The sequence below is a fragment of the Rhinolophus hipposideros genome, assembly GCF_964194185.1.
Source record: "Rhinolophus hipposideros genome assembly, chromosome: 18".
Lineage (NCBI taxonomy): Eukaryota > Metazoa > Chordata > Mammalia > Chiroptera > Rhinolophidae > Rhinolophus > Rhinolophus hipposideros.
In genome coordinates this window covers 35,339,210-35,351,303 of record NC_138064.1, presented here as the reverse complement: position 1 = coordinate 35,351,303, position 12,094 = coordinate 35,339,210, and the positions used below count along the sequence as shown (strand labels likewise).

Below are 12,094 nucleotides of genomic sequence, written 5' to 3'. Positions count from 1 at the left end.
TAATTTTATATTGTGCATTTTCATTCGACCAGGAATATCACTCATGTATCCATGAAAGAGAAAAAAATGATAGCTTATTTTTTTTATGCTCTAATTTCTAATATGCTGAGTTACTAAATTTAGTCTTGTTAAATTACTACACACTAAATAAAGCAATTCTTCTATCCTTTATATCATTCATGTTTACAGAAGATTGTATCATTATCGTACTATTTATGTTTACCGAAGACTGTAAGCAAAAGACAAAAGGCTGCCTAATAAGAGGAAGACTGATAGCTAACAGTTATTGAGTACCTACTATGTGGTAGGTCTTAACCACCTTATAAGTATTAACTCATTTAGTCCACACAACAGATCAAGGAGTTATAGGTACTATTATCAGGGATAGTTATAGGTACTATTATTATCAGATGGGTAGAAATCAATAAGAGAAATTAAAAAACTTGGTCCCTGCCACACAATAAGTGGCAGAGCCAGGATTTAATGCAGGCAGTCTAGCTCCCGGACCCACATTTTTAACCAATACACAATACTCAGACAGTATTTTGAACTTTTTTTTTTTTAAGCTTTAAACATAGAGCTACTTCTAAAACAACCTTATAAAGAAAATAGGAGGACTTGCCTTGCTATTTTTCAAGACCTACTACCATGAAGCTATAGTAATTAAAACTGTGTGGTACGAGGCCAGGAATAGACCAATGAAATGGAAATATGGGAGTCTGGCCTTATCAGAGATGACATTGCCAGTCAACGAGGGAAGGATGGTGCTGGGGCAGTTGGCCCTCCAGGGGAAAAAATAAAATTAAATCCTTTCACCTTGTTAAAAAAAAAATCAATTACAAAATGAATTAAAGCCTTAAATATGGAAAGTTAAATTGTAAAATTATTAGAAGAAAACATGGGAAAATATTTTTATGATAACAGTGTAAGAAAAGATCTTTAAAAATCAGAAGAGCTTAAACTATAAGCTATACAGGAGAAGATTGATGCATTTAACTACTGTAAAACAGAAATGTCTCTATGACGAAATCTGAATAAAATGTAAATCTACAAATTGAGAGAAGATATTTACTACCCGTGACTGATAAAGGATTAGAATCCAGGTTCATAACTCCTACATATCAAAAAGGAAATAACTCTGTAGAGAAGTAAACAGAGAGACTGACAAGTGACAGAGAAAAATCTCAGTTTTCCAAAAGGCTAATAGATTTTCAACCGCACTGGTAATCAGAAATGCAAATTAAGATAACAATGAACTACCATTTCACATTAACAGATTGGGAAGACTCTATTAGTCTTACGCATTATATCCATATAACCACTTTGGGAAACAATTTGGCAACTTCAGTAAAATTCAATATGGGTATAACCTATACGATTCACATGGCAAAACTCTTTTCAGTGGGAATGAGAAGACATAAACCAGAATGTTCATTGTAGCAGTTTGTACTAGTGAATGGAAAAACTCTGATTTATTTCTAAGACGAATGCCAGAAACAATTAAAATGAACAATCTAGATCTCCTGTTGACAATGTGAATGATTTGGAAAACAATGTTGAGTAACAGAAGCAAGTTACAAAAGATACATACAATATGATGCATTTGCAGAATACTTAAAAGCATGTTTCCTATTCTGGAAATAAAAGGAGGAAGGGGAAGGAATAATATTTCTCTAAAAAAAAACTTATAGATAAACATAAGATGTCTGACATATATTCAGTTTTATCATTTGAAATGTTTTAAATTTCTTGATGAAAGTAAATTATTACTGTTTCTTTACAGATTCCTTCTTTATTCACGGTAACAGTTTTCATGGTACAGGCGGCCGGGGCAACAAGCTGGCCCATATGCGTTACACCTTAAGGCTCCTGAGAGCCATGGTCTCCCTTGAGGACGAGAATGTAAACACAGACCTTTGTGAAAGGAGAACAATTCAGCAACTGATAGGTAAACATAGCATGTCTGGTACTGACGAAAGTAAACTATTTATAAGTTAGAAGTTTTGTTTGAAATGTTTTCTACAAATTTATTTTGTTTTTATAGCTGAGACACTCCTAAATGCTTTCTTGATTTTTGGTTCATATTGTTGCTAGAAATCAGTTTCTTTATTCAGGTACTATTTCTTTAGGGCTATTTTTATCTTTTTTTTTTTTAATGGGTTATTGTTTGTTTCATTCTTCTAATAATAAGATCACCACTTTCTGGCCAAGCCTTTTGGAGTCATTTTAAAAGAGGATATGTGGGGACAAAGCCCCAAAAAACAGTTTCCAGGCTCTCGGCCTCACATAGAAAGGTGCTGGCTCGGGTAGTAAATGGCCATCAACTGTGACCGGATGGTCGTCAGCTGTGGCTGGTTGGCCATCAGCTGTAGACATTAAGCCATTGGTCACTGATATTACTGCCGCGGCTACGGAGGGGAGCCGAGGAGAGTGAAGGAGGAGACTGAAGGAGAGTAAGGAGAGTCGAGGAGAGTTGGTCGGTTGGCAGCAAAGCGGACAGCAGGTCGCACGTCGTGTAAACCCAGCCTCCAGTGAGACCATAGTGGTATGACTCCCCTACCTATGGCTCCGTGGGTGTTCCTTTTTGGCCTCACCATGTCCTGCGTTCTTATGTGGGGAGCGGGAGCAGAGACCCCGCAGGCCGCCCCGCCGGACGCCCTGCACGACAGGATAATATTACATTTATCAGTGCATCTGATATACCAGAACACCGATACACTGGTGCATACAGAAATGTACACTGGAGCTTCTTTTCTAATATGAAATATCAGGATATCCTTGATTTTCAACTTAGAATCAACTATGCTAAGTTGCTGTATCCCCCTCACATCACATGTGAGGTCAGTGTAAAATTCAGGAACCCTACACAAAAGATTTTTACCTTTTGTTAAGTAAAAAATAAATAGTCCTCCAGCCCTAACCTTTTCTGACTTTGAAAAGTAAGAGCTATTTCAGTCATATTCATATTCAGTGTTTGCCTCATGAGTAAGTGACATAATTTGCTGGATGTCAATTAATTACAAATGCCTCCTCAGAAACTCGTCTGCCTATTAAATTGAAGTGCCTACTCTTTTCTCATTAGTGGAATGGAGTGGCGCTCTCTAATAATAATACTAGTAAGCAAAATAAGGATATCGAAAAGGGAGCTAGGCAGAAATATTCACTTCCTTGATGAGTTTGCTTAGGCTGACCAAACCTGGAAGTAGATTTTCTCACTTCTGTGCACATTCCATGGTACAGAATCAGTCCTAAGACCCTTAGCTTATCTGGATGGAGTCAGGAAATACAGTTCCCATACGTCCGAGAAGTCTTAACCTTACCTGGGTGGGAAGTGGGGCAGGGAAATGGGAAAACAAATAGCAAGGGTTCTTTTCTTAGGACCTTCTCCCTTAAACTTGAAGGAAACTGATCTTTATCATATGAGTTCTTATTGAATCTAACAGAGGGCTCCGCAGTAGGAATGTGCTTCTCGTGCGGGGCGTCCTGCGAGGTCTCTGCTCCCGCTCCCCACATAAGAACCATGTTCCATCAGTAAAGCACCTAACGAGTCACCGAATAAACACCATAGAAACGAAAAGATTTGGGAAGTTTTCAAGGTGAGGCAATCTGAACAGGAACCTTTACTGAGTAGGAGTGTAAGGCTACTCTCAAGAGGGGGGATAAAGGGACAGCCTGGACAGAGACATGGTGCTAAAATATACACGATGATGTGTTCAGAGCTAGCTTAAGTGGAGTCAGAGTTTCATGAAGACAGATAGTATGAGATAAGGTAAATTATCTGTCCAGTTAGGGGCCAACCCAGAAAGAGTTTTGAGTAGCAGATAATAGTTTTAACTCCATTGTCTTTAGGTATGGAGAACCACTCGTAGTTTTGATCAGGGAAGTTAGGTGTATAATGCTATTTTAGAAAAAGGAATCTGGAAAAAATATATCGGATGATTTAGAATAGAACAAAGAGAAGGTAAAGGGAGGGAGTTAATTAAAGGATAGTGAATTATAAAGAAACTAATTCAATGTTAACATAACATGGGAAAGTGATGTGCCTGTACCCAGGTAGAAAGGAGAATGAGATCATCTAGAAAGGAGAAGCAGACATGTGGGCAGCCAGCTGGGTTTCCTATAAGGTGTTCCTGATAAAGGCACGGAGGTCCCTCCGTCCATGGCCTGCCCCTGCACTGGGTCTCTAGCATGCTCAGCTGGCCTCCCTGGGTCTGATCCCCCACCTGTATTTCATCCTCACAGAACCAATAATCATCCCTTCAGGGCCACCCGTGGTGATAGCCTTTGATTTCCACGGTCCTTCTATTTTGGAAAATAGCTCCACACCTGCTAATGCCAGTGACCTCTTTAACAAAGGAAAATGACTTTTGTTCTTCATTTAAAGCCTAAAGGAAAATTCCTTTATGAGGCAAAATTTTATTGTAAATATCATTCCATCAGTGTAAGTGGCTGTTTTCATGTCTTTTTAAATTTTGATTAGAAGCAAGGGACAGATTTTAAAGGACATGGGAATACTGCTACCTAAAATTGTTGAGGACACTTTCATATAGACATAAGGAGAGGATGCAGAAAGAAGTCACAATAACAGAAAACATACCTATGGAGGTCTTCCACCTTGGATCAAAATTGACCCAATTAGCCATGAGGAGAAGAGATGAGGCAAGCTATGATCAGGCATTGTGGTCATATATTTACAAAGGCACTCATTTCTGCCTCATGAAGTTACATATTTTTAAACGGTTTTGTTTACTGAGGAAAGTACCAGGTTGTTAGGGCCTCTTAATGACACAACGTTAATTCTGTAGTAGAACTTCTGCATAGATGGGGCTACTGATTTATTGAGAGCTCAAAGAATCCATCTATCATCATCTGTCTGCAGCTTCTAGGCAACTATGCAATGAAAATAGACCCTTTTAAAATTGTTTCTCTAGCTGAAGTTTTTTAAGAAAGGATTTCAAAACAGTAATTGATCAAAATAAAAATATAGTATCTAATAAATTTACATTTTTTAAATTTTTTTATACCAGGAATCTTTAAAAATACAATAAGCAAGTCTAATGACAAGGAAGAGGCCATTGTTTTGGAAATTCAATCTGATATATTACTTATTTCATCTGGTCTTTGTGAACATAATATTCCTAGGAAGGTATGTATGCCTGTGAATCAAAGTTTTGTTTAGAGCTTTCAATCACCTAACACTTCGAACATTTTCTTAGTACTTGTCCATAAATGTTGATGTTCTTTAATCCTGTGAATATTTAATTTAATATTATTTTATAATTAGAGTATAATTACATAAAGTATATAGATCTTAAATAGGTTTTGGTGAATATATACACTCATTTCACCAATACCCCAATTAAAATATAGAATATTGTTAACTCTCTATAAAATGCTTTCATGCCCCTTACTAACCATTTCCCCACTCGCCTCCAGGAAACTACTGTTCTGATTTTTATCCCCACAAATTAGTTTTGACTATTTAACTTTATATTAGCTGAATCATAGTAGTTACTCTTTCATATCTGGTTCCTGTCATCTAGCATCATATTTCTGAAGCATGTCTATATTGTTGCATATATCAGTAGTTTATTCCTTTTTATTGGTAAATAGTATTTCATGTGAATATACCAAAATTTGCTTCTCCATTGCCCTATTAATAAACATTTGGGACTATTATGTATAAAGCATCAGTGAACATTGTTGTACTAGTCCTTTTGTGGACATAATGCTTTCATGTCTCTTGGGTAAATACCTAGAAATTGGTGGATCATAAAGTAGGTGTATGTGTTTGAGAAATGGGCAAACAGTTCTCCCAAGTGAGCTGTACCATTATGAATGCTGTTTTGGGTTTGAATTTGGTTCATACCTAAAACTAAAAGTTAAAAAAAAAAGAGCTAATTCCCTTTGATCTTTCTTAACTCCATAGCAAACTCTGAGTCTCAGAAATTGATAACTTAAATAGCAAGAGACAGAATTGGAAAGGTAAAACTAACAAATTATGAAAGTTTCAATAGAGGGTATTTAGGGAAAGTTAACAGGAACAATAAATGCATACTTAGCTCCAAGCTTTGCTGCAACTTCTCAAGCTTATAGTCTACCACTCTGCCTGTGCTCTTCTGGAAAAATACGGTCTTGCTTACTGGGAACCAGAACTGAACAACAAGGCAATGAGAAAGGTAATTAGCAAGGGACAAATATTAACTGGTAATAACTTCACATAAATTACTAAACTTTTAACTACCATTTCTATATTTATTTCTATTTGGAGAGCATTAGAATATCCTCCATGATAGAATTTTAACCTCGTAAATGAATTGTTTTTATCTAGTATTCATCTGACATGATGATTAACTACCGTGGAATGGTTTGTTTTTCTAAGAGAGAGAAAGGGAAGAACAAAACATATAAAGTTACACTAAGCTGGTCTATTGATTGATCCTTTCTCTTAAAATAATTAGCTTTACAATAGTTTGTCTTAAATTTCTGAGAACAAATGAATACAAGTTTGGGGGGAAATATTGTATTAAAAGGATTATTTTCCTACTACTGTTGTACTTTTCTGGTAGAAAAAGTTTTAGGGAACAGGATGAAATGGGAAAGAAAATGATTATTTATTTCTAGAAATAATTTTAAATAAATCTCTTAGGAAATTTTTGGAACTGAAGGCGTGGATATAATTCTTCATGTAATGAAAACAGACCCCAAGAAGTTTCAGAGTGGATTAGGCTATAATGTACTTCTTTTTAGTACATTGGACAGCATTTGGTGAGTATTACTGTACCCCACTTAGATAGAATCACAGTATGAGGAAATTACCTCTAGAGCTATGTATGCCAATTGTCTTCCCTCAAAATCACAGCAGGAAGAAAACTCTCTCGATATCTTTTTCTTTTCAATAGTCCAGAAATGATACTTACAAATGTCTTTTGAAACGTAATCTTGTCCATCACTCAAATATAGAAATCATTCTTGTATCTAAACTTCAATTCTTGTTTTTGTGATTTGAACCCATTCCATTTTGACCTGGTCTGAGAAAACACTAGCATCTATTATTACTCATACAGTATTCTTTTTATACTTGCAGACTGTTGAATTTCTTATTCATCTTTTCTTCAAGGAGTTGAAATCCAATATTGGTTAGGAAATGCCTAACCAATATTGTTTCCCAAACTTTATAGCATTCCTAAGGGCAAAAAATACTGCTTTAATATTAATTTATGAAATTTTGTCTTGGAGAAAACTACTTGTTTCATGTATCATTCACACTTAATACATTTCTTTAGTTCTAGTTGGGTGAAAGTCACATTGCAACACATTTGTTAAAAAACTGCTGATCACTACAGATCACATGGACCTAACAGATATGCACAGAACATTCCACCCAATAACAGCATACATATTCTTTTCAAGTGCTGTGATACTGTGATTTATAAGAAATATAGGGGGGTGCCAAAAAATGTATACACATTTTAAGTGATGTTATCTATGTATTACTTTTTGAAGTTGAATTGAATTACAGTAGCAATGTGTAGTATGACATTCATTCAAAAGATGAATGAAATGAAATCAAATGAATGCTAGTGTCACCATGCGACAGGCAGGACACACAAAGAAAATGATAGAAGCACAGTTGCATTCGAAGAGCAGAAGACCACCAAGACATGAGAGCTTATCTCAATGAGAATTTGCCAGGACAATGGATAAGACAAAGAGGTGGGGTTGAGTTACCCTCACATTCTCCTGACTCAACACCCCTTGATTTCTACCGACGGGGGACCTTAAAGGATGTGGTATACTGTAGAAAACCGGCTACACTGGCCGTACTTGGGGAAGAAATTGAAATAGCATGCACAGCAATACAAGTGGACACTTTGGTCAACATTGCTCAAGCAATAATTCGCTGTAATAAGAAGTATCTGGATATTGATAGTAACCATTTGAGCACCTCTTATAATTGCAGAAGTCAAACATGACTTGTTACATATTTTGTTATCAGTATATATTATTACAATTTTAACACAGTTTTTTCCTTTCTTAAAATGTGTATACATTTTTTGGCGCCCTCTGTATATTTGGCCCATTCCTAGTACAGAGTTCCTAAAACTCTTGTAATTTCCTAGTCAATAAGAACAATCAGAACATCTTTTTTTATATTTCGTCTTTTATTCTCAGTCCCTATAATAGCTCCAGAGTAATAAATATTAGTGTCTTTTGTTATTCATAATAAGTCCCTTTCAACCACATCTGAGTTTATGTTAATACAGTGATTTTTGGAAAGCCCTTAAATAACTACAGAATAGGGGGCTGGTTGCCAAGGGAACCAACCAGATGATTGATTAGAGAGTTAAAACTTCACCCCTACCCTCAACCTCCAGGGAGGTGAGAGAGACCAAACATTGAGTTTCGTCATCAACAGCTAATGAGTTAATCAATCATGCCTATATAATGAAGTCTCCATAAAAATCCTAAACTATGAAATTGGGAGAGCTTCCAGGTTGATGAACACATGGAGGTTCTGGGAGAGGGCATGGGCGTTCCATGCCCCTTCTCCCATATTTTGCATCTCTTCCATCTGGCTGTTCCCAGGTTGTATGCTTTTATAACAAACCAGTAATTTAATAAATACTGTTTTTCTTCATTCAGTGAACCTCTCTAACAAATTTTTCATCCCGAGGAGGGGTAGAACATCTGATTAATAGCTGGTTGGTCCAAAGCTCAGATGACAACTTAGACTGGTGTCTAAGATGGGGACAGGGAGGCAGTGCAGTCTTGTGGGACGGAGTCGTCAACCTGTTAGATCTGTTTCTAATTCCAGGTAGACAGTATCGGAATTGAATTCAATTGTAGGACACACAGTTAGTCTGCAAAGAATTGGAGAATTGGTGTAGGGTAAAAAAACAATACGTTTGGTGGCCAAAAGTGAAGTATTGAGAGGAGACAGATTTTCTTCTTTTTTTACAAGCACATATGCAATATTCTCAAGATAGATCACATGCAAAGTCACAAAACAAGTCTTAAATTTAAGAAGACAGAGATCATTCGGAATGTCTTTTCTGACCACAATGGAATAAAATTAGAAACCAATAACAAAAGGAAATCAGGAAAACTCATCAATGAATGGAAACTAAAAAACAAACTCTTGAAACAACCACTGGGTCAAAGACAAAAACAAAAGAGAAATTAAAAAATTTCTCAAGACAAACTAAAATGAAAACGCAACATACCGAAACTTATGTAATACAGCAAAAGCAATACTAAAAGAGAAGCTTACATTGATAAATGCCTACAATAAAAAAAGAAGACTCAAACAACCTAACTTTACTCCTCAAGGAACTAGAAAACAAAGAACAAACCAAGCCCAAATTAGGAGAAGAAAGGAAATAATAAAGATTATAGAGCAGGCAAACGAAATAGATAATAGAAAAAAACATAATAAAACTAAGAGTTGTATTTTTAAAAAGATAACAAAATTGACAGACCTTTAGCTAGACTCAGAAAAAAAGGGAGAAGACTCAAATAAAATAATAAATGAAAGAGAAGACTTCATAACAAATACCACAAAAAAGGTGACTAAGGATAGTATTATAAATAACTACATGCCAACAAATTGGACAATAATAGAAGAAATGGATAAAGTCCTAGAAACAGACAACCTACCAAGACTAAATCAAGAAGGAATCGAAAGCCTAAATAGACCAAGGAGATTAAATTAGCAATCAAAACCTCCCAACAAAAAAAGTCCAGGACCAGATAGCTTTACAGGTAAATTTTACCAAATATGTAAATAATACTAATCCTTCTTAAACTTCCAAATTCATTTCATGAGAAACAGCATCACTGTTATACTAAAGCCAGGCAAAGACACCATACGCAAAGAAAACTACAGACCCTGATGAACATGGATGCAAAAATTCTTTAGAAAATATTAGCAAACTAAATTCAGTATCACATTAAAAGGACCACACACCATGACCAAGTGGGTTTTATCCCTGGGATCCAAGAATGGTTCCATCTATGCAAGTCAGTCAGTGTGCTTGAATGAAATAAATATCACATCATCATCTCAATAGATGCAGAAAAAGCATTAGAAAAAAATCAGCATTCTTTTATGATAAAAACTCTCAACAAAATTAGGTAGAGAAGGAATTTACTTTGACAAGTAAAGGCCATATATGAAAACCCTACAGCTAACATCACACTCAGTGATGAAAAGCTAAAAGCTTTTCCTGTAAGATCAGAAACAAAGCAGGGCTGCCCACACTCACCCTTTTTATTCAGCATATTATAAGTCCTAGCATAAAAAACATCCAAATCAGAAGGAAGAAGTAAAATTATCTGTTTGCAGAAGACATGATCTTATATGTAGAAAATCCTAAACACTCTTCCAAAAATGCTGTGAGAACTAATAAATGAACTCCTTAAAGTTGCTGGTTACAAAATCAACATGCAAAAATCAGTTGCATTTTCACACATTAATAATGAACTATCTGTAAAAGAAATTAAGAAAACAATCACATTTGCAACGACACCAAAAAGAATAAAATACTTAGGAATAAAAACATAGCCAAAAAGGTAAAAGACTTACACACTGAAAACTATAAAACACTGATGAAAGGAAAAAAGCAGACACAAATAAATGGAAAAACTTCCTGTATTCATGGATTGGAAAAATTAATATTGTTTAAATTTCCATACTACCCAAAGTTATCAATGGCTTCAATGCAGTCCCTATTAAACTCCTCAGCTATTTTTTATAGAAATAGAAAATACAATCCTAAAATTCATATGGAACCACTAATCTTCAGAGAAATGCAAATCAAAACTACAACATGCTATCACTTCACACCTGGTGGGATGATTATTATCAGAAAAAGACAAGATACAAGTGTTGGCGAGGTTGTGGTGAGAAGGGAACCCTTGTACACTTGGTGGGAATGGAAAATGGTGCAGCCACTATGGAAAACCAATTTGGAGGTTCCTCAAAGAATTAAAAATAGAACTACCATATGACCAGAAGTCTCACTACTGGGTATTTACCCCAAATGATTGAAATCAGGATCTTGAAGTATTAGCTGCACTATGTTCATAGCAGCATTCTTCACAATAGCCAAGATATGGAAACAACCCAAATGTCCATCAGCAGATGAATGGATAAAGAAAATGTAATGTCTATATATGCAATGGAATATTACTCAGACTTCAAAAAGAAGGAAATACTACCATTTGAAATAACACATGGACCTGGAAGACATTATGCTAAGTAAAACAAGTCATTCACAGAAGGGTATCCCTTTTACATGATTTATCTAAAATAGTCAAAATTATAGAAGTAGACAATGGTATGTAGATAGTAAAGTGATAGGGTGAGGTGGTATGAAGAGTTGTTCAATGGGTATAATGTTACAATTGTTAGTAAATTCCAGAGATTTGTTAGACAACATAGTGCTTGTGGAACAGTACAACAGTGCTTATAGTTGACAGTAAGGTATTGTGTACTTAACAATTTGTTAAGTGGGTGAATCTCATGTTAAGTGTTCTTACTATAAAAACAAACAAAAAAACACCAAGGACACAGGGAAACTTTTAGAGGTGTTATTTTTATTACCTGGATTGTGGTGATAGTAACATAAGTATATACATATGTCCAAACTCACCTAATTGTCTATATTAATTAAAATATGCAGATTTTTGTGTTCCAATTATATCTAAATAAGTTGAGAGTGTGGAAACTCTGATGAATGCTACTTCCCATAAGATCAAGTAACTAGTTTTACCCATTGCAAATTCACTATATCGAGAGCTGGAATACTCTGCTCTCATACAGATGGGTACACATACATAGGCAATGGGGCTAATCAATTATCTAATTTGTTTGTTCGTTCATTTGTTTTTTACTGTAGAGACAAGAAGGATATAGTGATAACATGAAAACCTGATCTTAAGTTTCAATAACCATTTCTTATTGACCAAAGCACTGCATTAAGCATAGTAAAAAATCCAGAGCTGAGTATTATTAGTACTACCCTTCCTATCTACCAATATATTGAGATTCAGAGGTTACTGCAGAAAATATCTTGAGGTTTTGTTCCTT

At 35.4% G+C, this 12,094-nt stretch overlaps 1 protein-coding gene across 5 annotated transcripts in view; it reads left to right on the top strand.

Moving 5' to 3' along the window:
- The window catches only part of CFAP69 (cilia and flagella associated protein 69), a 65,689-nt gene that overhangs the window by 29,510 nt on the left and 24,085 nt on the right, over positions 1–12,094 (top strand). For all 5 annotated transcript variants that reach the window (XM_081079202.1, XM_081079200.1, XM_081079198.1 and 2 more), the window contains 3 exons: positions 1,784–1,948; positions 5,028–5,146; positions 6,650–6,768. In XM_081079202.1, coding sequence (XP_080935328.1) covers positions 1,784–1,948; positions 5,028–5,146; positions 6,650–6,768 — 403 coding nt within the window. The remainder of the gene's footprint in view (positions 1–1,783; positions 1,949–5,027; positions 5,147–6,649; positions 6,769–12,094) is intronic.